At 37.5% G+C, this 27,769-nt stretch overlaps 1 protein-coding gene across 1 annotated transcript in view; it reads right to left on the minus strand.

Annotated features, from left to right (window-relative positions):
- Stpg2 (sperm tail PG-rich repeat containing 2) overlaps positions 1-27,769 on the minus strand; it is a 403,074-nt gene that overhangs the window by 361,712 nt on the left and 13,593 nt on the right. Inside the window, exons 5-6 of the mRNA XM_028760343.1 lie at positions 13,128-13,240; positions 9,352-9,460 (exon numbers count right to left, since the gene is read on the minus strand). Of these exons, the coding sequence (XP_028616176.1) occupies positions 9,352-9,460; positions 13,128-13,240 (222 nt within the window). The remainder of the gene's footprint in view (positions 1-9,351; positions 9,461-13,127; positions 13,241-27,769) is intronic.

The raw sequence follows: 27,769 nt of genomic DNA on the forward strand, positions 1-27,769 counted from the left end.
AACCCACCACTGTGATGCTCTTCCTCACTTCAAAACCAATAATTACTGTTTTCAATGTTTGTTTCAGTGACCCCTGGGAGTCCCTGATACTCTTTCAGAGGACCTTGAAGATAAAACTTAGTTTCATCATAACATTTGATTGTTTTTTCACCTATTTTCTCATCTTCCTATATATACATAACTATTACACAGCATTGTCACTTTTCAGTTTCAACTTATAAAACATTATATATATATATTTCTCCATGTACAAAAATTAATTAAAGTTATTTGGAGTCATCAATAGTACAAAACATGTGTTTCAAGAAAGAGTTTGAGAATTGGTGTCCCACAAGCTAAAAGGCATGTTAACAGAGAAAACCATAAATAAATGTTACTATGTATATTAGAAACATCTTTGTAAATGTAACACACATAAAAGAATAATTATCAAATTAATTATCAAATTTAATTAATAGACCCTACGGGTCCAAGAATACCCATCAAATGTAATGCAAGCAAAGGCAAAAGACCAAGTTCACCAACATGAAAGTTCCTACTCACAGGACCAAAGAATGAATATGGTCTCTGTCACTTTAAGCTATTTAAGTAAGTACCATATTGACCTAAAGATGTATTGTGCATATGTCCCACAAAGAGTCCTATTCCTTTACTGTCTTGATCCTTAGACATTTTGAAACTGAACACAAGGACACTTTTCCTGATTAGAAAACAAATTCAATCTCAAGGCACAGAAGCTGAATATATTCTCAAATATGAGCCTTAAAATCTTTCACTTCCCTTCCCAACTGTAATACAAATTGACAATTACAAGAAAAACAAATTCTAATGAATTAAATTCCTAGGTAAAAATTCCTTCATTTAATATTATAAAGGAAATTATACCTTTTGACGTTTTTACTACTACAACTTGAAAATCCTCAGAGCATATTTCTCTTGGAAAACTAAATGAAGAGAAAATAAATACACAGCTAGTTTTATTTATGGGAAAATGGTTTCTAGAATTGTCAAGTGCTCCAGTTCTCCAGGACACTAGCCTGCAAGTTTCAAAACAAATAACGCTGGATTTGATGTCCTGTTCACAAAATGATGTGAAGAGTAACCACTTCGTAAGATATTTTCATGAAGTCAGAGTTCTAAGTACATGCAGGTACCTGTGGCCCTGGGAAATGAACAGGAGGTTCCCTGTAGAGTTAAAGAGTAGCAAGCAAGAACAACACAAGGACAAATGTACACCATCAGAGTCTGCTCACACCCAAAGGGTTATGGTGGACATGATACCTGCATTCTTGCAAAATCCTTGCTATCACTCACAGAATGTCCTTTAAAGATATAATTCATCGCTAGATTTGCATATTTTAATGTCACAAATATGATTCTCCATTTCTTTACATTGCATCACTATATGTACAGACATCAAGCTTGCAGTATCTTAAATGTGGTGTCTTAGGACCCTCTTATAAAGCATAATCCTGTCTGAAGTCCTGTAGATTAATGGAAGAGAACGCTGAAATGGATGGTATCTTGAAAGAGATCTGCCATCAAAAGTAATCATGCTATTTAGATTTGACCTGTATTAAGTCAATACCATTAAACTAAGATAATCTGAATAAAAATTTACAACTAGCCCACACCTAATTTATAATTTAAGTATAATGTAGCCTTTTCAGATATCCACAATTTGTATTTTTACTAGACATTGAAGCAATTTCCATTTCCTCCAAAATAATATTTGGTATAAATTCTTTGCAAATGTGAATCTATATAAGAATGTTTACAAAACTTATCTTAACATTCACTGTTTCTTAAAGTGGTTTTCCCACATCAAAGCAGGTAAACGCGGATGTGAACGGGTGAAATGACTTTGTGTGTCCTCTGGGTCGGCCCATAGGGCAGCAGTGGCAATAATGACCATCTGTTCACTCCGGGCAAAAAGCAAACTTTTAATGAAGACAGATGTGGGTCACCCTGGGCACACAGGCAGCAGAGTGCTAATGATCCACCTAGCGGTCACTGCCTACCTCTCCTGACTGATTGATCACCTAAAAGGTTCAGTCTGCAAAGCCAAGATGACTACTGCCGGTGCTCATTAGTCTTACCAAGACACCATTCTCATTCCCTCACACACTTCATCTCTACTACATGTCTATAAAGTCTTAGATATGCTACTACTGTATAGTAGATCCATTCTTCTAAAATAAACAACCTTGACATCTGTTAGGAGAACTTAATTCCTCCTACATTTCTTGACTGATTGACTCATGAGTTATCAACTCCATATTATGATACAGTGACATATATTTGTAAAACATAAGATAATACTTTCTATCATAAAACTATTTGTGGATAGTTACATATAATTTGATTATCAACATAAATCTTTCCAAATGCTACTTTGAAATTATTATTGAATATCTCTAGCTTCTTTAAAATATTTCACTGTATTAAAAAATTTACACTTACTGAAAACAACTTATAAGATATATATCTGTTTGATGAAATACAGATTATCATTTTACTTTGCAAAACAGATGAGATTTCAAGAATCTAGTTGCTTTTAAAATAAAGTTTTTATCATATTATACTTAAGCTGTTAAAAAATAACATTGAAATTATTCTTTAAAAATGACAATCTGAGACATCAACATACAAACTACAGTAAAAACATTTATAACATTTTTAAATGTGCACTTCATGTATAAATAAATTTATGAGAAATGGCATTCAATGAACAATAATTTTAATCAAGTTTGAAGGAACAACAGTATTTTATAGACTACATTTTTACAAATTTTACTTTCTATACAGAGATTTAAGGCAACTGCTGTTGCTTCCATCACTAGGGTAATTTACTCTTAAACTGGATGTGTAAGCAATCAAGCTTGAACTTTACTGGAATTATCTCACAATCCATGACAGTCGAAATTAATGTGAACACAGAATAAACACAGATAGATAGATAGATAGATAGATAGATAGATAGATAGATAGATAGACAGATAGACAGATGATAGACAGAGACAGAGAGAATTTTTAATATTTTAAATCTTAGGCCTTTCATCTAGGACAGTCTCTCAGCTAGTCTAACCTGACTAATCCTGGCATTACATCCCATCATGTGGCTGCCAGCTCTACCTCTTTGCTCAGTTGTGGTCCATCTATCCATTCACCCCTGTGTCTGCTGGCTCCATCTGCCACTTGTGATTTTTTTTTCTCCCAGAGTCCCTCTCTCAGCCTGGAAGACCCACCCTTTACTTCCAGCATCAGATCTTTATTACAACCAATCAGATACTATTCTAGATTGAGATAGGCAGGTGAGGAAAGAGGAATATTTATAAAACAGAAACCCAGTTAATGGACCATAGTAATGGCAATACAGGAATGGTAATACCAGAATCCTGCCATCACTTAGCTCTGGGCCAGTACAGAATTAACAACTGAATATGCAGAGACACCTTCACACAATGGACCCCAACAATCAATATCATATATATGTATACGTGTGTTTGTGTACATATACCTGGGTATACACATGCTATCCCAATAACTATAATTATCCAATAATTGATTTTTAAAGTTTTATTCATTTTTATGTTATGAGTGTTCTGCCAGCATATGTATATATCCATTACATGCATTCCTAATGCCCAGAGACCTGAAGAGACTGTGATATGGAGATACCTGTGACCCTCCATGTGGGGGTTCTGAAAAGCAAACCTAGATTGTCTGTAAGAGCATCAAGTGTTCTGAACCAGTTAGCCACTTCTCTAGCCCCACCCTTTAATTACTGTAATACCTAGGATTAATAAATCTACTTTACCAAAAAAAAGCTAAATACAAATCTTTAAAGGAAAAAAATAGGACCAGTTAAAGCTTATCAAACTCAAAATATTTTTCTTACAATAGCATCAAAATTAATTGTGAAGTGAATGGCTTTGTTTATATAAAGGATACATGGCTGATGCAAACATCCAAATAATATTAGAACAGTACCATGAAAAAAATGCAGGCATAGATTTTTTTTTCAAGGAGCAATAATTACTATCACTATAATATCTTTATTTTGATCTTTTGAGAATTTCATACTTGAATATGCTGTATTTATATCATTTCTACCCATCCCTTTCCATCTCTACCATCACTCCATCTGCAATTCATTACCTCTTCTGTAACTATCAGTTACATATTTCTATAAACATACACACACACAAAGCCTACTTACTCTAGTTAGTGTTGCCCAAAAGATCATGTGTTCATGGCTGAACACTTAGGAGTGGAAAACCTATTAGAGGACTTATCCATAGATAAAGTCAATCCTCTCTCCCTCAACAACTGACTGAAGGAGCTCTTTTTTTTTTAATTTGTTATTTTATTTATTTACATTTTGAATGTTTATCCCCCTTTCTGGTTCCGCGTATTCCGTACCCCCTACCCCCTGCTTCTATGAGTGAGCTACCTCACCCACAAACCCACTCCTGCCTCAGTGCCCTAGCATTCCCCTATGCTGGAGCACTGAGCCTTCACAGGACCAAGGGCCTCCCCTCCCATTGATTCCAGATAGGACAATCCTCTGCTACATATGCAGCTGGAACCATGTGTCCCTCCATGTGTACTCTTTGGTTGGTGATTTAGTCCCTGGTAGCTCTGGGGAATCCTGTTGGTTGATATTGTTGTTTTTCCTATGGGATTGCAAACCCCTTCATCCCTTTCAATCCTTCCCCTAACTTCTCCATTGAGGTACCCATGCTCAGTCCGATGGTTGACCGTGAACATCCATATCTGTATTGGTCAGACCCTGTCAGAGCCTCTCAGAGGACAGCCATACCAGCCTCTTGTCAGCAAGTGCTTCTTGGCATCAGCAACAGTGTCTGGGTTTGGTGTCTGTACATGGGATGGATCCCTAGGTGGGGAAGTCTCTGGATAGCCTTTCCTTCAGTCTCTGCTCCATTCTTTGTCCCTGCATTTCCTTTAGACAGGAACACTTCAGAATGACTAAGATCAAAAACCAAAGTGATAGCAGATACTGGAGAGAATGTGGAGTAAAAGGAACATTCCTCCATTGCTGGTGGAATTGCAAGCTGGTACAACCACTCTGGAAATTAGTCTGGTGGTTCCCCAGAAAATTGGACATGGTACTACCTGAGGGCCCAGCTATACCACTCCTGGACATATACCCAAAAAATTCTCCAACATATAACAAGGGCATATGCTCCAGTATGTTCATAGTATCTTATTTATAATATCCAGAAGCTGGAAAGAATACAGATGTCCTTCAACAAAGGAATGGATACAAAAAATGTGGTACATTTACACAATGGAATACTACTCAGCTATTAAAAACAATGACTACCTGAAACTCTCAGGCAAATGGATGGAACTAGAAAATATCATCCTGAGTGAGGTAACCCAATCACAAAAGAATACACATGGTAGCACTCACTTATTAGTGAATATTAGCTAAAAAGCTCCGAATACCCAAGATACAATCCACAGACCATCTGAAGCTCAAGAAGGAAGACCAAAGTGTGAATATTTCAGCCCTACTTAGAAAGGAGAACTAAATACAGGAGGTAGAGGGAGGGAGGGACCTGGAAAGGAAAAGGAAGAGGAGGGAAAGGGGGGGCAGGATCAAGTGTGGGAAGGGACTGGGGAAAAGAACAGAGGTCAGGAAATTGAAGAGGTGTGTAGCAGTGGGAAATGGGGAACTGGGCATAGCCACTAGGAAGTCCTAGACACCAGCAAAGCAAAGGTTCTCAGGACCCAACATGGATGACATTAGCTGAAATACCCAACAAAGGGGATAGAGAACCTGTAGAGACCATATCCAGAGGTTAGGCAAGGCCCCTGGTTGAGGGATGGACCTCAACCACCCATCTGAAGTAGCTATTTATATTGAGCAAAATTAATAAGGGAACTAAAATTAACAACTAGTATATGCTTAGGTGGATACATGACAAAATGACACCTCTTCCATGTAATTTTTAAACATTTATTTTAATGAACATGAGAAATAAGATGTTATACTTGTAAAGAGCCAAAGTTTTGGCGCCACCTAGTGAAATGTTACTCAGATTTTTAAAACATATTTTAATTATTGAAAATTTCATACATGAACTGTACTGATTTTACATCAGTCTCCCCTCCATCTCCTCCCTCCAACTCCTCCCATGTGCCCACACACATTTATAAATACAACCCGCTAGTTCACTTAGTGCTGCTAATGTGTACATGTGTTTGGGACTGATCACCTACCACGGGGCTCATCCCTGGAAGAAACTAATTCTCCCTCTCTGAGTAGTCATGAATTGCCTGTAGCTCTTGATCTAAGGGGCTTTATGAGACTTCCCCTATCTACACTGGCATGTCAATTGGTGATGTCATTTCTCGGGTCTTGGTTAGGCAACCATATTGTTTAGATTTCATGGTACACTTTCTCTGTTATATATAGACGATATAATCATTGAACAGATGGCAAGTTCATAAAAGAAACACTATTAAACCTAAAATTACATATTAGACCCAAGACCATGGTTGTGAGTGACTTTAATATCTGACTCTCAAGATCAGACAAGTCATCCAGATAAAAACAAAATAGCCAAATGCTTGGGTTAAATTACACCATAACAGAACATTTCACCCACATATTAAGAATATACTTTCTCCTCAACAGCTCATGTAACTTTCTCCAAAAGTTACCACTATAGAAGATGGAATGAAAGGATTATAAGACCCAGAGGTTGGAGCAGAACAGAGCCAAACAGCATCCCCAAGACATGACAGTACCCTCATGGATTCACAATAACCAGGGTTGCCAGCCTTAAAACTATACAAGATCAAGCTAGTCAATAGTCTAAAATGGAGGGGAAAGAGGGCTTACAACCCCCATCCTGATTGAAGAGCTATTAATAACTGATTGCTTCTTAAGGAATAAGAATTGGTATCCTTTAAGGATGTGGTCCCCAGGTGGGTCAACTACACTCCAGTGAATGGCTTCAAAATTCCAGTATAGGGGCAACTTAACTCAGATTCGGGGCTTTGTTGTGTTTTGTTTTTTAGAGAGAGGGGACAAGAAGTTGAGAAGGAGTGAGGAGGTGGGGATTAATCTAGAAAGAGCTAGAAAGAAGAGTTGGAGGTAAGTATGATCAAAATATACTGTAGGAAATTTGCAACAAATTAATAAAAATATTATATTAAAATATAATATGTAAATCTTTGACAACCACTTCCTTGATACAATACAACTTCTAGTATCACCATTCACTGTGTTCAGGAGTTTTCCCATGTGCAGGAAACAACAGGGATGTACAATAGGATACTTATGAGATAATATTTTCCCACATATCTTATAATTACTGTAAAGGAAAGAGAATGCAAGAACAAATGAAAACTGGAGGTAAGAAAGAACTGTAAGTTAAAACAGTTTTCCTAAATGTGAACTGAAAGTTAAGACAGAAATACTTTTTTATTAAAAATGTATGCCTCCAAAATACTATTCATTTAAATGTATAAATATGTATAAATCAGTCTTTGAAAATATTATGAACATACTGATTAATGACAAAAGTTTAACTATTTATTAAATATATACAGAAAAAAACTGTTCAAGTTTAACATGTCTGAAATTTGCCTATAGTCTTTTCTTACTAAAGATCAAGTTATTAGTTCTAAAAAAAAAAAAAAAAAAAAGTATGCTCCTCTTTGATATACAACAACCTGAAGAAATCATGCTTTTATACCGTAGCTACCTCTCAAGGCCTTACCGTGTGCTAGGCACTGTGGTAAAGACTAAGAGCACCACACTGAACAGTGCATGGTCCAAAATTCAGGAATATTATCAAAGGAAAAACCCACAAATGTTAATATTCAAAAAAACAAAATCCATTCCAGTGCTATTGACTATAGTTCGTCAAGTTATTTTACCTATTTCACAAGGTTTTTTTTTTTTTCAAATCATTTTAGAACATAGTGATTTCAACAGCATGGTAAGTAATGTGATAATATAGGCAATCTTATTTTAACCTTAAAATCATTGAATATAAACTTTTCTCCTTTAAGAAAATGTAACATTATAAAAAGAGGATTTTTAATGCAATAGTAACTTTTCTAAATACCAAAAGTTTGCCACTAAACATCATCCTGAGGACTAGGTTTGAGGTGAAATGAGAATTAGTCTAACGTGATGGTGCCTTGGATTCTATCTTCAATTCAGTCAGAGAAATAATTTTGACCATAATTTATTTGTATTTTAATGACAAAAATATTATGTGTATGTATAAATAAGTTCTGTTGATAAATAAAACTTTAACAGAAACCAAAAGCTTTATCCACCCTTTTTCTGTATACACTATTTTTTTCTGAATGTATACAATAATATAAAATTACTTAATATAGCCATAAGAACCTACTAGGTAACATGAATACTTTTTATCTGTTTTTTAATTATAATTGTTATTTTATTAAAACAAATGCATTATGTTTGTGGTTATATATCTTTTTCTAACATTATATTATGTCTTATCTTGTGTAAATGTTTCATGGTTGGTTAACATCTAAGCCAAGGGAATCTTGAGGAGGAAAAAATCTTACTGAACTAGTTGCTAGACTTTCTAATGGAGAGTCAGCTATCCTTACTCTAAATGTACCCTTTTTAAATTTTCACATTACAATCTTTACCTCTTAAGTTAAAACATACAGAAAAAAATAAGTTTTATTTGCCTACAATTTTCAAATGGGAAAATTTTTCAATATACATCTAAAAGTGAAATATGCATCTAAATGAGTTCTATGTGAATATATACACAATTTAGGACAAAAAAAAAGATGAGGATCTTGCTTTTACAATTAAAAATACATGGAGTGCTAGGCTTACTTTATTTTAAAAAGGAGAAAGAACAAAATTCACAAATTAAGACGCCCTTAAGACATCAAAAGAACGTAAGTGAATTTAACACTGCAGGACTTTCAAAGATACCTTGGTCATAGCCTTACTAGAGAAAGGGAGATATGTAAGAAACCACGGTAAGGGAAGGAGAGGGGTATGGAAGGAATAACACTAGAGTTATTCCGTATCACTATTCCTAATAATGCTAGTGTTGTTATTCCTATTATTATCCCTAAGGGAAAACTTAGGTCAATTTAAAGACATTTGAAGAGAAGAATTGTCTAATACTGGAATTTTAAAAAGCAGAAATACTGAATTCCATATGACAATGAGTCCAAGCAGAAACAGTGACCACTGCGCTGTACAGCTAACATGTACTGTAGCTACTTGTACAATGCCCATTGAGCGACGCAGCCATCAAGCACAGCGGACATACACAGAAAATGGATGAAATACCCCTTTCAACGTACCTTTCTTTCCTCTTGCAATATTATTTCTTCATATAGCCGTGGGACATATGTACAATAATGCTCTTGATCTTTCTTGATGTTAATATTTTCATACTGTAGTTTCCTTTTCCTTTCAAAAATCCAGACAGAATTTGAGAGTTTTCAATATTAAATACACAAATATTTGTATAAGCAAAGATAATTTTTATAGCAACAGCTTTTGTTTTAGATAAATTTAATAAGATCAACAGGTTGGATCAATACATTCAAATTCTTATGAAAATACATTTCACGTTGTTGGTTTTGTTTTTTAAGATGGAGTACTGGGACTGCCAAGACGGTGCAGTGGGTCTATTGTACTTGATATCAAGCTGATAACCTGAGTTTAATCCCTAGAACTCACATGATAGAGGAAAGGGATCCCCACAAGCTTCCCTCTGACCTCAGCACGGATGTGCACACATATGCAGACACATATACAGACAAACACACAAGGAAGGAAGTTACAAGTCAGAGCACTGTTATAAAATTGCTCTAATAATTACTCCAAAAGGAAAATGGGCCATGATACTTACAGCATGAACTGACATCATCAAAGATATTTTTTTAAAAAAAGTTTTCTGATATTCTACTTACATATGTCTTTAAAATCCAAAAATCCTTTGGTATTTTAATTTCTGCTTAAAATAAGAAAAATAGCCCTTTCTGTTTATATCATAAAGCAGTAAGGCAAAGGGCGTAATGATCTCTAAGAATCAAGAGTGAATGAGTTTTCAGTGCTATTAGACAGTTTAAAGAAAAAGTAAAACAGTAGTGAACAGTCCGGAGTGCTAAAGCAGACAGACTGCCAGGAGTCACACGTATTAGCTTTATGACCTAATATAAAAACCACCCAGCCTCTCTTAGCTATTCTTCACCTGTACTTGGACATATTAGTAATTAGTTCTCTAGAACACAATGAAAAGAGAAAAAACAGATGTAGGGTATTAAGTGCCATTCACAGCCCTGTAAACCCACTATAACTTATAGCATTAATCATTGCTAGAATTATATTTAAGTACACCACACTTGCTGGTTTTCCTATTCATTGAGCAGAACTGCAAAGACATACAATATTCAACATTTAAAAAACTATACTAACTACACAAAGATTAGAATAACAAGGGTAACAGAAAGCCAGAACTTTGGGTTATGTAACAGTTGCTGTAGTTCCAGTATTCTGTGCTCTGATTCAGTGTGCGTCCACCATTCTGGGTCACTTTTCCACTAATTCTATTTGTACAGAATCTTACAAACAAGCTTGGTCTTCATAACTTCAAATGAGTTTGCAGCCATGAAATAAATGTACATTTATGATACTAGAATTGTTATGTGATACTTACGTCCACTTCTTTCCCAAACAGTATAAATATATCTCCCTTTTCAGAGTGTCTAACCACCTCTCTGTTACGTGTGAAATCTCCCAGAAGAATTCTAACTCACAAACATCCAAAGCAGAAGGAAATATAAACTAGAAAATGTCCACTGCGGGATGAGAAGACAACTCCAAATAACATATTGCGCGACGCAGGCGACCTAGTCAGAGCAGAGAGCAAGAGCAGCTGCAGGGCTGAAGCAGCCATAACACAGTGCAGGACTGCACCTGCAGCTCAACGTGGAAAGAGTGAATGGAAAACGAGGGGAGCTGGGGGTAAAGCAAGGTTTTACAAATAGCACGGAGATGGGGGAGACGCTGGAAGTGAGTCGACATTAGAAGAAACAAAATGGATGAGAACTGGCAAGCCAATCAAGAATGAGCAGTGCTCACAGTCCTGCCTGCTCCTCTTGCTAGTTAAGCTGAAGTAAGTAGGGAGCACAGCAAACCAGCACACTGGAAGAAGGGAGTTTACGTGTCCAATGGCCGTGAGGACAGCCCCAAGGAAATAAAATGAACCACAAAACAAAATCAACGTTATTACTCGGGAAAGGGACCGGGAGTGATGAAGGGGCATTGGTAGAGGTAAGAAGGAGATGAAAAGTTCTGGGTAAGAGCTATCAGAATATACCATACACATGTTCAAAATTGTCAAGTAACAAAATTAATAAATAGCTTTCAGAACAGATGAACATAAACTATTTACTCTTTTAAATGCTCAACGAGAAAAGAACATGCCAAAAGGAGGAAGATGAAGGTTTGAAGAGTCTATAGTGCTTATCCTGTTAAGAAGAATGGTAAGTATGGACTAACACAATTAAAAAATGATAAGATACAAAGTTATAGCTTTCAAGATTAGGAGAGTAAAGCAATAAGAACAATAACCTAGGTATAAGTTCTTCAAAAGTAAAAATGCCATGCTCAATTCTTACTCTGTTACTAAGTTCAATACTAGCCATAGACAGGATTCAGAATTTGTTCAGTGAATGAGCTACAGTCGGGAGTCTGAGCTTCCAACTATGCATACTGCTACCATCAGGCGTGTCTGTGCCCGGTACAGAGTAAAGAATCACTGGACACTTTCCCGAAGGAAGAAAACTAATGCTGTGATGAATGAGCCAGCAGAGAAGCTAGTGTCCACTCAACCAGGAAGAGCAAACCATGTTTCAGTAAAAGCATTCACTACAGGACCAGAGTGGACAGAGAACTCACATTCTCTCGGAACTGAACAACGTTCTGCTCTGACTTACATGGGATGAGGGGAGGTTCATACATACACAATTAAGTAAAACAACAAAACAGTCAAAGCTAACCATATGATCATTAGCAGATGTACCCCTGCAGCTCTCCCCTGGGTCAGAGTCAAGTAGCCTTGTTGTGCTGAGTCTAACCACAGCCCCTAATTTATGTTCCTAACTGGTCCATGTTCTTTGTCATGTGTGCTGTTGATCTAAACCACAAGATGTAAAACTTCCTACCAACCCCTGGAAGGGTTTAAAGGACGGGTATTTTCTTTGTTCTAGTGGTTCCTCTGAAGACCTCTGGCTATCCTGTACCAGCCCATCTATGGCAGCTATCTCTTTAACTCCGACTGTAAGCTACCCCTTCTAATGAAGCTCTTTCAGATTTTAAAAGAAAGCATCTCTTTTTCTTGAATGCCCTGTTAACAATGGATTTAACATAATGTACTATGATCTTCCAAGTGCTTCCTCATCTCAGGCCTGATCTCAGCCCCATACCCCTTACTCCTAACAAAGCTAATTCTGGGTGATAATTATGTGTTAGCTCTTTTTCCAAACCAATAATTACCATTCTTATACCTAAAATGACCCACCATCTTTAATATACTCTAGAATCTTTCATCTATTTTTCAATTAAGCATAGCATACCTTAGTGATGAGGTACATGGGTTCTGTACTCAAACAAGTCCCAGTAAAAGTCTAGTTTGGGCATTTAAAAGGTCACATGATCTTAAATATGTTATTTATCTTCTCTGATTCTTGAATGTTTCACTAATAAGATAGGTAAATAATAGTCATTACAAAAAGACTTGTGAAGACTAAATGAAGGAATAGAGATACAGCAAGAGACAGAATCTGACTCATGAGAAGCATTAAGTTCCAAAATATAATACTAGTTTTTCATACTAACTTTCCTTTCTTAACAGGATAGCCTTGTCTGAACCAGTGCAATACTCTATTAATGGTGCTTGAGAAGCCTTTTCCACCCACTCTGTCCCAAGGTTTCACGGGGTAATCCTGGAGGACCTAAGAACCATTATGTAGACCAGGCTGGTTTTGAACTTGCAGCAATCCTTCTGCTTCCCAAGTGCAGGAAATATAGTGTGTATCACCGGTCCCAGTTGGGGTTTGCCTTTACTTACTGGACGATATCATACTGTCCAGGACCAGGACCTGAATATTTGACCAATTCTTGTCTTCCTGTAGTATTGCCAAAATTTACACCTTTATATTTCAAACTTGCTTTAGGATAATCCTAAAAAGAAAGAAGAATAAGAAAAAGGACATGAGGCAAATTGGAAAACATTACATTTGACTGAGGCCTAAACGCAAGAATCCTAAGTCAACAAAGTTGCACCAGTAAAATCAGGGAGGGCTCTTTAAGCTGGATTCTGCCAATCCTTCTCCCACCTCAGCCAGGGTTCTCAGAGAATTGCCTTTTATGTTAGTCTATACTGAGCCAATGGGAGCAGTTTCCTCTTGGTACGACACTAGTAGTATAGTAATTTAATGCCTCTAGGGCAATAAAGAACACTTCCACCTAGAAACAGGCTAAATGTATTATCTGCAAAAAAGAAAAAACTATTTAAAAGATATTAATTAAACAAACTGAAATAATGCCAACAATACCAACAGATCTCAGGCAATAATTCCATGATATTTAAAAACATATTCATAGAAACTTTTCTAAGAGCAACAAGTGGTTAAAAACAAATTAAATACTATCCAGCTCATGCTGTTGCTAATCTATGAAGAAGGAGTAAGGATCATTATAGACTTAGTATACCCAAGACAAAGTTCTCAGCACAAAGGAGATTTATTTGACCTACAGGGACAGAGGGCAGGGAATAAGAGACAAAAACAGGAGATAGAGAATGAGAGAGAAGAGGAAGGAAACAAGAGGGAGAAGGTAGGGGCACTTGTCCCAGAAGAGAGAGGGACAAAGGACTGGCTCTGGATAGAGAGGGGACAGATGTGGCAGATGGGAAAATGGTTGTTTATAAAGATCCGAAGGAAACCCCTGCCCCTGCATTGGGATGAGGTGTTTAGTTCTAACTGGACATGTTAATTAGGTGAGCCACAGAGGGCTTTGGATTGCTCGACTTCAGTACTTTGATAGCTGGACCTTGGTAGTCAGCCCCAGGAAGAGGAAGTGACCAAATAAAGGAACAGACCTTGGTGGCTAGATTTAGGAATGGAATCCAGTGGTTTTTAACAGCATAGAGGGAGTGGAGAAGGGCAAGGCCAGCCAGAGCCATATTTGCCATGCCCAGGCTGGCTAGAGTCCCTTCAGAAGAGATCAGTCTTTTAATACTAAAGAAATTATTTATGTCAGGAAAAAAGTAAACCAATGTTTTTCCTCTAACATTGATAAGAATGTCAAACTTAAGCATGAACCACAAAGATTTAAAGCACTGGGTTCATCAGCAACTAAAAAAAGAAACTATATATAAGAAACGCAGTATATCTCTTCTCTTGTGATACATTTCCCTTTATAAAATCATTTAAGAGGCCTGGAGAGATGGCTCCGTGGATGGGTGGACTTGCTGCTCCTGCAGAAGACCTGGGATCACTTCCCACAGAGCAGCTCATCATCTGTAACTTCAGTTCCTGGGCTTCCAATGCCCTCTTCTGGCTTCTGTGAGCACTGCTCTTATGAGGTACACATACATGCAAGCAGGCAAAATAATATTGAATTCCATGCATTGGTCTGCCGCCCCATCTTTCTGCATGTCCTCAAGCCCTGTTTGATTCCGGTGCAGCAGAACCACCTGGCAAATACCTGGCCTAAGTGAGCCTCTTCCTTAGGGTAGCCTTGAGCCTACACCAACATCCTGCTACCCACCATACCCTGGTATGGAGAACTAACCCTCCTCATACGAATTCATTCTTTACTATCCCCTGAACATCTGCTCATGGGGGTATGCTTCCAAAGGGGACTTTCAAGGTCATTATGTCAGCTCTGAGCCTGACTGTGACCAAAATCAGTTAGAAGCACTTCCCCTCCCCTTCCCCATCCCCCCATCGTAGTGAATAAACTTGCTTTTGGTTTATTTCTGAGTTCCATGATCCTTTCCTCATTATTTGCACACCCCGTGAACCCCGACAAATATATAAAATAGCAAATTTCTATTTAAGATATTTATAAAGAAATAAATAGAAAACAAATCACTGAAAATATTTTAGCAAACCTGTTTTAACTAAGGTTAGAAGATAAACTCTAGACTACTTATTGCTAGATCATCAGAAAAGCTAACTTTGTAGGATATGCAGGGGTTCATTATGTGTATATGGTGTTTTGCCTGCACACATGTCTGTATACCATATCTACGAAGCCAGAAAGAACACTGGATCTCCTCGAGCTAGAACTAGAGTTGCAGATGATTGAGAGCTGTTATGTTGTTATTGGGAATTAAACATGTGTACCCTCGAAGAACAACCAATGCTCTTAAACACTGATCCACTTCTCCAGTCCCTAAAATTTTTAAATACTCTTTAATCACTATAAAATAAATTTAACTACATAAAACAGTGTATCAAGTATTCTAGGTAACCTTCTATCTAAACACAATGTAATAAATTCTCATTACAAACAACATTAGTGCCACAGTAAGTGTTAGTACCATAAAGCATAATTTCAGTTCAAACTCTATCTATTGTGCTTTATGCAGACTCCAAGAGTTGTATAAAACAGACACAGGCCAGACATTTTAAGACATTTCCGGAACAGGCATCCACTGCATGTGAAAAGACCTGCAGCTGAATTCTGTTAACATTTCAGAAAGACAGAAGCTGGAGATGATGGCGTATCGACGGTAATGAATAGTTAGTGATTTCCAGTGAGAGAGGCAACATTCAAAAGCTTTGGGGTGCTATAACAAAATCCAGAAAGAAGCCTCTGCATCTGGACACAAGAGCTGAGTGTGGGAAAATGGAGTCACCAGCTGTGGTGTGGCAGTTTCCTCTGAGATTAAAACCTTTCATCTTGGAGAAACCTATGTTCAGACACAGTATGCTAAAGGAGATAAAACAGCAGGAGGAAACTTGTAAAAACACAGGACTTGAAGAGGCAAGAAAACCACAGGATGGCCTAGCATCCCATTCTGCAGGGAAGCTCATTAAACTCAAGAAGTAAACAACTCAATAGCTTTGGGAAGTGACTGAAACTGAACAGACTCACTGGGTCCCTCCTTCCTCAGGTGAGCATCAGCAGAAAAGGGTGGCTGAAAAACGCTCACAGACAAGCTGTGCTGCCTAGAAAAGACAGGGGTGAGACAAACCACTTAGAAGAAACAGGGGTGTAGAGCTGACTGGCAGTACTCAGACACCAGCAGAGCCTCCCAGAAGAGGTTGTCAACTGAGCTGCCTAAGACACTCTCCAACCTGGTAAACTGCCTACAGACTTGCAATACACTCCGAGTTTCCAGGTGAGCTGTCAACCATGTGGAGTTGAGCTTTTGGTGCTGCAACTGTCTTTGAACTGTGTTTTTACTCCTGTGAGTAACTATATTAGTCCACCATGTTAGACTTTAGTGGTATCAAAAAGATTGAGTTAGGTTTGGGGATGTTTCCCATTTAAAGGGGCAAACCACTTGAAAGGTGGACATGAAAACTAACTCTGGGCATCAGCTGATCATGATGATCCAGTGACCAAGAAAATCTTAAAAATCAAAGTGATAGCAATGCCAAGTACTATTTTCTGTTGACTGGATTTGCATTCTTTGGTGTATTCATGCCTATATCTTTCAGCAGAAAAAAAAAATCTTGTTTTATTATCAAGGTGGAACTGGCCTGAAAGCCTATTCCCTGGGGACTAGCTCTCATAGTATCAGAATGTGCTGTGCATGCAGCCAATGGAGAAAAGTCTTTCAAGCCCTAATGCCTAAGACAAAACCACAGCAATGGCCAGCCCAGAAAGGTATCTCCAATAGTGCAACAGTGCACTTTTGTCATGGGAGTGGCCAACATCTTTCTAATGGCCCTTAAGGCCCAATCAATAGGAGAGAATTATTCCATACCTGGTACTGTACCTAGTCCACTAGCTACCTTTGGCTGAAGAAGTCACAGACATTAGAAGAGGCCTTTCTAGTGCCATTTTCTAAAACCATAATCATCATCATCATTGTCGTCATCATCATCATCATCGTCACTAACTATATTACAAATGCTTTCCCTTATGCACAGAAAGAAGTATAGCTCTTACCCCTTATCAAAATGTTGTTTCAAAGCAAATGGGAAGAATACAGAGATCCTCAACTGTACAAGCAGAGAATAAATGATTGTGGAGAGTATGGCCCCACAGATACATTTATAACACACCCCTATAGCTAAGGCTCAAGGAAAATCCAGGAAGAGGGGGTGGAAAGATGGTAAGAGTCAGGAATCAGAATCCCTGCTACCAAACTGCCTTCTAGACATGACAAGGAAATCTGAACAATATAGCTACCCACACAAGATCTGCATAATGACAACACGAGCTGACACGCCACTGTGAACAAGGGAAGTTCACGAGGTCCCACCTCTAGATGAAGAGCTACAGGCAATCAAAGCCTGCTGAGAGATTCGGAACCTGTTTTCTCCAGGGACAAGCGTCCTGATAGCTATCCAATCCCTAGCAATCTAAATATGCTTAGTCGTGAGCAACACTAAACGGATTCAGAAGGAAGGGTGGTGTGTGTGTGTGTGTGTGTGTGTGTGTGTGTGTGTGTGTGTGTGTAACAAAGAACATGTCGTGAATTTGAGAGGGGAATTAGTGGAACAGATATGAAAGAAATTAGAAGACGGAGAGAAATTAGAATAAAAAAAAAGAACTTCTAACACTGACGAAAAAATGTCCAAACTTGGTGGGGCACGCCTTTAATCCCAGCATTCAGGAGCGAGAGGTAAGTGAATCTTTATGAGTTAAACATCAACTAAGACTACATGAAGAGTTCCAGGCCAGCCAGAACAACATACTAAGACCCTGTCTTAAAATAAGGAAGCATTGATTTAAAAACAAATCGGTGTTATTTTAGAGTCCCTTCTAATAAAGCATAATAGAAAAAAAAGAGTATTGGTATTGTTTTAGCTGTGATATAGATCACACTGGTCAGCAGAGCCCCAAGTCCTTTGGCAAGGACTACAGGGCCTGCTGGAGCAGCAACTGTAGTCAGTGCAAACAGGCTCATTCAGGAAGCACATAAGAGAGCCCCAAAGACTTCAAGAAATACCTGGGAAAGGGAATTTAACAGAAGTCTTGGGATTGTCTATCAAGATACAGTCAGACATAACACCGATGGCAGAAGGACAAACAGTACTGTCTACTGTTGCTCATTTTTCTTCCTGCCACATGGTAAAACTTAGAAAATGTGATATTATATAAATAAAAGTGATTTGTCCATTTCTTCTGGAATGCTATTAGTTGTGCATGGTCTCAGTGTGCTCCTCCTCACTGGGCATTCAGCCCTGACACCATGAGGGATGAGTAGAGCAGTCCCATAAGACATACATCAAAGGAAGATAGATGGTTATTGTTGTTGTTACAAGGAGGGGCTCCAATTGATATACGACGAGGAATCTCAGCTTCTTATCAGGTCTTTGAAGGAAAAGTCATGAATAAAATGTGAAAGAGCTGTCTACCAAGCTGTGATACTGGGTGTGGGGAGGAGGGGTGAGCATGGGTGTGGAGGGGTGTGTGTCTATTCTGCCGGTCTCCTAAGTATATCAAAAGAGAAAATAAGAAAACATAAAAGGAAATTTTTAAAAAAGGCTTTAAAATGAGATCAGTAGAATTACTTTCCAAATTCTTCAAAATGACTTACTGGTTGCTGTATTTTCACAAACTAATGTCTACTTTTTAACTAAATATTGGAGCTTTTATTTGAAAGTACATTAATCCTACCCTATTATTAAGGGAGATGTTTCAAGACTCTTTGTGAATAATGGCAAACTCCATACATGTGAGGGTAACTTTCACCTAGAAGACGTAACTTAATGGTATCTCCCCTTAGCATCATCCCTTGGTGGTTATTAAAAGGGGGTTACTTAAATACAAGCATCCAATGCTGTGACAGTTGTTCTGATAGCTAACATGACTCCTGAGAAACCTAGATTTGGATATGCTGGACATACGATGATCTGTATCCAAGGCAAGGTGGAAGGCAAACTGGAAAATACAAGGACAGTTCTGATGGTAGAAAAATTAACATTTCTCACTTATGATCTATTTTGTTTTTAATTAAAAGTAAGGCAGAATTTCACAATCATAGACATGTCCTAAAAATAATCCAGCCATATAGCCATGTTAAATATCTTAGATATTTTATGTATTACACATAGTGTCTATTACATTTACTCTGGCTTATAGATTTGTGAAAATAAAGCTTTTACATCATGTTCTTTAACCTTAATAAAAACATAAGTCACGTGTAGTAGCTCACACCTTTAACCCCAGCATGTGAGATACAAAGATAGGCATGTCTCTATGAATTTGAAGTTAACCTGATCTATCTAGTTAAGTAACAAGCCAACCAAGGCTACACAGTAACACCCAGTCTCAAATTTTTATAGTTCAATACAAAATCCTTTTTATATGCATAAACACATATGGATATGGATAAACTCAGATACATATAAAATTGAAGACATTTGTAAAATCATTTTACTATAAGAACAATAAATGGCACTTTATTTAAACCATATGAACTCACAACTACTGGCTTATTAACTTCTAGAGTACTTAGATAAGTGTTTAATCTCAATTTTAATTTCACAGGCTTAAAAAACAGAAAACAAAAGATGAATTGATGCACATTTAATTCTCAATCATGTGAGCTTTTATGTTAAGAATTGTTTCCAATGACAACTTCAAGGTCACTGTCACTATGGGAAGTTATTAACAAATAAAATATGACTTAATTGAAGCAAACTCAGCATGGAGCTGTAACACTTTAAGTGAACGCTATAATAAAACCTGAAAAAGAATTACTAACTGCCATTCTGACTGACAATTAAATGAATGGAGGGGGAACTGTGCAACTTTTACCCCTCATCTTTTCATAATTAAATATGGAAATCGACTTGGGAAGAATTAGAAGTGTCGAGGTACATCAGTTTAAGCACTAATGGGCTGTTCTGCAGCAGCTCACAGGTCAGCATCCTGATTCCAGTTCCAATCTCCTTGTCAAATCACAGTATAGAAAGACATTTCTAGCTGTTGTTAGAAAAGATAGAGGCTGAATTTGATCTTTCAAAATGTTATTCTAAATAAACTATATTCAGAATTTCTCTGCAGATGAACTTAGCTGAAATACATCATTTGTTGGCTAGTGTTATAAAACAATTCTATATTTAAGCTTTACGATATACCTTCAGTAGACATGACTCATTCATTAGAAAAAACTATAATAATCACCTATCTATTATATTATTATACTAATGTTTTATTATATTCCCATATGGACACTGATTTCAAACACGATATTATTTCCAAAAGGCAAAAACAGTGTTGCAAAGAGTAATCAGAAATTTGGATATGATCTGATTGAGCATTGCTACAGTATTATTTATACAGCAGGGTCAGAATCTGTTTCCTGAAGAAGCAGGAAGAAATGGTACCGTCTGCTGAAAAGCTTTGTACCCAGTCTGAAACTCAAGATACAGAGTTCACAAACTATCCCAATTCAATTGCAACTGAATACTACAACTCAATACTCACTAAATATTCCTGAATATTGAGAAAGAGACTTTTATTTGATATTTTATTTATTTATATTTCAAATGTTATCCCCTTTCCAGGTTCCCCCCCCCCAGAAATCCCCTATCCCATATCCCCTTCCCTGCTTCTATAAGGGGGTTTCTCCACTCACTCACTCCTGCCTCTCTACCCTGGCATTCCCCTACACTGGGGCATAGAGCCTTCACAGGACCAAGGGCCTCTTCTCCCATTGATGCCCAACAAGGCCATCTTCTGCTACATATGCAGCTGGAGGCATAGGTCCCTCCACGTGTACTCTTTGGTTGGTTGGTTCTTTAGTCCCTGAGAGCTGGGGGCGGGGGTTGGTTGATATTGTTTTTCTTCCTTTGAGGTCGCAAACCCTGTCAGCTCCTTCAGTCCTTTCTCTAACTCCTCCTTTGGAGACCCCTTGCTCAGTCCAATGGTTGGCTGTGAGCATCCCTCTCTGTATTTCTCAGGCTCTGGCAGAGAAATACAGGGGAGAGCTATATCGGGTTCCTGTCCACATGTACTTCTTGGCATCCATAATAATGTCTGGGTTTAGTGTCTGTATATGGGATAGATCCCCAGGTGAGACAGTCTCTGGATGGTCTGTCCTTTAATCTCTCCTCTACACTTTGTCTCCATATCCCCCACCCTCCCATGAGTATTTTGTTCCCTTTCTAAGAAGGACCGAAGCATCCACACTTCTTCCTTCTTCTTGAGCTTCATGTGGTCTGTGAGTTGTATCTTGGGTATTCTAAGCTTTTGGGCTAATATCCACTTATTAGTGAGTACATACCATTTGTGTTCTTTTGTGATTGGGTTACCTCACTCAAGGTGATATTTTATAGTTCTGTCCATTTGCCTAGGAATTACATGAAATCATTGGTTTTTAATACCTGAGTAGTACTCTATTGTGTAAATGTACCACATTTTCTGTATCCATTCCTCTCCTGAAGGACATCTGGATTCTTTCCAGCTTCTGGCTATTATAAATAAGGCTGCTATGAACATAGTGGAGCATGAGTCCTTGTTATATGTGGGAGCATCTTTTGAGTATATGTCCAGCAGTAGGATAGCTGGGTTCTCAGGTAATACTATGTCCAATTTTCTGAGGAACCACCAGCCTGATTTCCAGAGTGGTTGTACCAGCTTACAATCCTACCAACAATGGAGGAGTGTTCCTCTTTCTTCACATCCTCGCCAACATCTGCTGTCACCTGAGTTTTTGATCTTTGCTATTCTGACTGGTGAGAGCTAAAACTATCCAGCATGTAATGTGGAAAAATTATAGCATTTTCAACAAATGTTGCTGGTTCAACTGGTGGTCAGCATGTAGAAGAATGTAAATCAATCCATTCTTATTTCTTTGTACAAATCTCAAGTCCAAGTAGATCAAGGACCTCCACATAAAACCAGACATACTGAAACTAATAGAAGAAAAAGTGGGGAAGAGCCTCGAACACATGGGCACGGGGGAAAGTTCCTGAACTGATGGGACTTCATAAAATTGCAAAGCTTCTGTAAGGCAATGGACACTGTCAATAGGACAAAACACCAACCAATATATTGGGAAAAGATCTTTACCAATCCTACATCCAAAGAGGGCTAATATTCAATATATACTAAGAACTCAAATCAAGAACTTTGATTACAGAGAATCAAATAACCCTGTTTAAAAAATGGGGTACAAAGCTAAACAAAGAATTCTCAACTGAGGAATATCAAATGGCCAAGAAGCACCTAAAGAAATGTTCTGCTTAAGGCCTAACTCACTTCTTCTAGTACTTGCAAGCTTTTTTCAGAAAACCAAGGTTCTAGAATACTCAGGGCAGTAAGACAGAAGCTACTTGATAGACCCCCGAAACAGACATGCCAGGGTTCAACACACTAACACAATTAGAAAGTATACAATCAGTGCAACTTACAATAAATACTGTAGACAAGGCAAAAGTAATTTTAACTTGACAATTAAAACAGCATTATCACATGCACTAACACTTCTTCGAAATCCAAAACCTGTCCCAACTGTATCTCTTGCTAACATAACATCATAGAGAACTTCGGCTAACTTCCAAAAATCTTGCAAGTACTGGAAGAAGTGAGTTAGGCTTTAAGCGGAAGCAAGAGGGTAGTGGCCTTGATCATTGCTGGTATAACAGCTTTAATTACATTAACTGCTAGCATCACTGCTTCTACAATAGCACTGACACAAGACGTTAAGACTGCTACTTTTCGTCAATCATTTAGCAAAAAATGTTACTAATATGTTGAGTATACAAGAGGATTTAGATAGGTGTTTTAACAATAGATTGATGCTCTTTATCCTATTCAAACTATCAGAAGGAGGTTCAGAGTTATATTTATATGTTTATTCACTTTAAAAATACATTCTATGAAACTCTTAAAAAATATTATAAAATAAACATAGTTGAGAAAGTCTCTGTGGAAAAAGACATCAGGTCTTTGGGCATATGCTAAGGAATGGTATAGCTCAGTTATATATCTTTATCTTTTTGTTTTGTTTTGTTTTTTTTAGTTTTTCCAGACAGGTTTGCTCTGTGTAGCCTTCACTGTCCTGAACTCATTCTGTAGACCACGCCAGCCTCAAACTCAGAAATACACCTGCCCATGTCTCCCAAGTGCTGGGATTAAAGGCATGTGTCACCATCTGGCTTGTTTTGCCTTTTAATCTTTGTGTGTGTGTATCTTCCCTTAGTTAGAAAAACACATTTGCTAAATCCTGACCCAACCTCGGGTTAAAGCTGAGGTCAGGCTGATCCTCAGGCATGTGCAGCACTTACAGGAATTCTTGCTACCCTGCATAGTTCTACTTCTGTAGCTATGGGCTTTCTGTTCTCCAATCAAATAGAAATATTGTGGTGACACAGTGTGTCCTATTATTATTAAAGCTTATATCCTAACATGCTTGCTAACAGCCGTCATGGACATGATGACATGCCACACTTGTGGTTTTTACCTTTATCAACCCTCTGCTCACACAGCTTGGGCCACTTCTTTAGACTTAGAGTCACAGGAGCTGCGTGCCCCAGCCATGTCTGTGTGGCTCCATAAAAATTTCACATTTAGAAAGAGTTCATCCTGGTGTCCTCTTGGATGAAAACAGCCTGGTGACAACAGTGGGGTACCTGTCTCTACTCCTCCCAGAGATCCTCTCTCTGCCCACAAGTCTTATCTTCCCTTTTCTGCCTAGCTACTGGACATCAGATCTTTATGAAGCCAAGCAGCAAATGAGTAAGGTGTATTTTTATAAAATACTGAGGCAGGTGATGAGCCATAAGAATAGCAATACCAAAATAAGGGCAGTACTCAGCTCTTTACCAGTACAGCGGTCAAAAACTGAATAATACAAAGACAACCTTTACACAACATACAAAAATGCTAGCCCAACAGCATGACTACAAACATAGTTCTGAGCACATTAAAGAATTTGCTCAATTTATAAAATGATTGACCGCTAACTTGTAAACTTTCTTTCTCTCGGGATCTGTAAGACCATTGGCGGATAAGCAAAGGGATAACCTGTAAATTTTAGGCACAAATTTAACAGGGATAAAACTGTAAAATTCTAATTTTTTTTAGACTTATTTATTTATTTTAGGCATATGAGTACACCGTGACTGTCCTCAGACACACCAGAAGAGGGCATCAGATCCCATTACAGATCCCATATTTCCTTTTATTTCTTTCCTTGTCTTGTTTTAACTAAGACATTGAACACTATGTTGAATAAAAGTGGAGAAAGTGGGCATACTTGTCTTATTCCATAGTTGAAAGAGTCTCAATCTGTCACCATTTAGTATGATGTTAGATATGGGTTTGTCAGAGATAGCCTTTATTTAGTCATGTTCCTTTGCCATTATTTTTATGGAGCACCTGGAGAAATATTCTCACCTGATCTTCTATTAGCAGTTGGCAAGATTCAGTAGGGAACTGATCTAGACCCTGACTTTTCTTTGTTGAAAAGCTAGGGAAGTATATTTGTTCTTATTGATGGTGATGTTTTAAATCTTATCTACTGTCATAGGTCTTCTATGTCGTCAATATCTTCTTGATTTAATTTTGATAGCTCATAGATATCTAGGTATTTACTTCTTTTGTATTTTCCAAGTTCTCTCTCTCTCTCTCTCTCTCTCTCTCTCTCTCTCTCTCTCTCTCTCTCTCTTTAAGAATTATTGGTTTTATCTACACATCAGAAGAGGGCATCAGATCCTATCACAGATGGTTGTGAGCCACCATGTGGTTGCTGAGAATTGAACTCATGACCTCTGGAAGAGCAGTCAGTGCTCTTAACCACTGAACAATCTCTCAAGCCCCTCAAGTTTTCTTTTTTAATATAAGTTTTCTAAGCACTCTCAAACAACTCTCTGACTCCATAAGAACCTATAATAACACTCTTTTCATCTCTAATATTGATTTTTATGTATATGTGTGCATGCAAAAGCATGTGTATGTATACCTGTGTGTGTCTGTGTATGTCTGTCTGTGTCTGTGTGTCTGTGTGTGTATGTCATGGCACATGTGGAAATAAACAAAAAATATTCATAAATTGGTTCTTTCCTTCCACCATGTGGGATCCATGAATTAAACTCAATTTACATACTTAGTGTCAAGCACCTATGTCTACTAATCCATTTCATCAGAAGCCCCCAGATTCTTTACTGTGAACAGTCAAAGCTATAAACTTTGCTTTTAGATATGCTTTAGGTATACCCCATAGCTGTGAGCTGTGTTCTGGTAAGTTATGTTTTTACTTTAGTTTGACTCTAGAAACTGTTCTCTCTGCCTATTTTCTCAGTGACCCACTAGCTATTCAAAAGTATACTGTGGAAAGGTGCTACAGGTTACCGCATCTGTGGGGTCACAGCTCACCTGGAAACAAACTTGTCTTCAGAAATTAATTAGTATTTCACCAGTAACAATGCAGACATTAGACCTGAGGTCCAGAATGAAGCCTATAGTCCCTTTTGCCTCCTGCTAGAATAGCCCTTCAAGACCTAAAGGCAAAACCTTAAATATTCTCAAGATTATGCCTAGCAGTGGTGGCTAATGCATTTAATCCTAGCATTCAGGAGGCAGACACAGATGGATCTCTGAGTTCAAGGCCAGCCAGGTAGGTCTATAGAGTGAATTCTAAGATAGCCAGGGCTATACAAAGAAACCCTGTCTTAAAAAAAAAAAATCTCAAGATTATTTTCTTTGTAATGCTTAGTTATCAATTCTAAATCCACTAATACTTTTATTACATCACAGGGTTAGGATAAGTAAAGATATCAGGGTAATGAGAGCCAGCTTCTTTGTTATGAGGCAGTCCAAATTCAAAAACTGAAAGGCTAGAAAGGCTATGCTGGTTTTGTAGGTATATTTAGGTAAATATACACAAGGTCAAACTCAAATTTCGTGGCAGTAAGCCATGACTATTCATTTCTAACTCTGTTCTGAGACATCCTAGAAATAATGATACTATCAAATCTCTGCCTGGAGAAAATGGGGTCTTATAAGGAAATGGGTAATGCCTCCCTGGGGTGGGGAGTGGCAAGCAAGATGATATGACATGTCAAAAGGACACAAGTAACAGCTTACAGGGACTTCAAAAAATAAAATCTGGAATAAGATGAGCTTTAAAATACTATATTACTTAACGTTATAAAATATTAATACTTATGAGAATAATATAATATTTAAGAAAAACAGAAATGCATGAATATGACATAAACACAGAGATGAGAATGCAGCTACAATTCTCTTTTGAAATATTTTTTAAAGCGCCAAAAGAAAACAGCAATAGGCATCATTAAGATGATGAAGTCAGAAAACCAACATTTGATAAATATAACACTAAAACATTCAAGTATCATCAGCAGGTGACAAAACCAGCAGCTGAAGAAAGAGCTCTCTAGTGAGAGTCTGAAAAGAACTAGAGCAACGACTTAGTTTTAAAGCACCTCTCTGAAAATTAAAATTTATAGGTAATAAAATTAGAAGGTAGCACCATTACTTTGCTGTCAGATGCCATCTGGGTAAGGCTAAAGGCATACTTGTGACATCTCTGAAGATGCCCCCCCACACACACATTTCTCATGGCCCAGCATGAGTGAGCTCTAAGAATGCATGGTCCTTAGAGCCTTCATCCCAGGATTGCTTCTCACTGCTGGTGTGCCTTTTCTGTCACTGTGATACAGCCTGATGATCCCTGGGCATCAGCCCACCCTATTGGGCAGATTTTCTTCAGATCAGTGTGAAGATGTAGTCTCGTGTAGTAACGCTATGTAGATAAATTGATGGTTTCATAATTTCTGATAATGATTTTATAGAATTCCTAAATTTATACAAGTAATTTCAAGCCCACTGTAGAATAATAGCTAAAATAGAGCTCTGTAAGCCTTTGTGTGCCATGGGCTGATTGCACTAGAAAAAGAAAACAAGCTTGGAAAAAATTTACAATCAAGAAGAACACTCCTTCTAGGTTAGATGTGAGACCATTGTCTAGTAACTGAAGGTCATAAATTTGGAATAGGCAATTTATTGTAGCTGCAAAAAAAATTATTAAATAAAATTAATAAAATATAAAATAAAAATTAATAAAATAAAAAATAAAATATTCACTAGTTTATCTATGCAAACATTCAAAATAATAAGACACAAGGCAGATGATTTGTCTCTTGACAAAACTGTGCTAACTTATAACATAAAAATTATTGCTTTAAACTTAATAATGAACTTATGGGGGGACAGTAGTAGAAAGACATGTAAACAACTTTTCTGTTATTCCTTAAATCTATTTATGACATAAATTATTGCCCAAAACTTACTATGAATCTATTGGGATTTAAACATATTTAGAAAATGATGTAAACAATTATCCTGCTGTAACCGTTTTACCTGATAGTCATATGAGGTAATTTTTTGAGAGAGAGTATAAATACTGAGAAAGGCAATAAAGGTTGTTGGAGCTTTGCTCCATCCACCAAATGTGTGTATGTGATAAACAGACATGTTAAATTTCTCTTTCTGTTGGAGGCCTCCTGCCAACCCTGTAGCATGTGTTATACTGAGATGACGGCTACA

The sequence above is a fragment of the Grammomys surdaster genome, unplaced genomic scaffold (genome assembly GCF_004785775.1).
Source record: "Grammomys surdaster isolate TR1022 unplaced genomic scaffold, NIH_TR_1.0 126531, whole genome shotgun sequence".
Classification (NCBI taxonomy): domain Eukaryota; kingdom Metazoa; phylum Chordata; class Mammalia; order Rodentia; family Muridae; genus Grammomys; species Grammomys surdaster.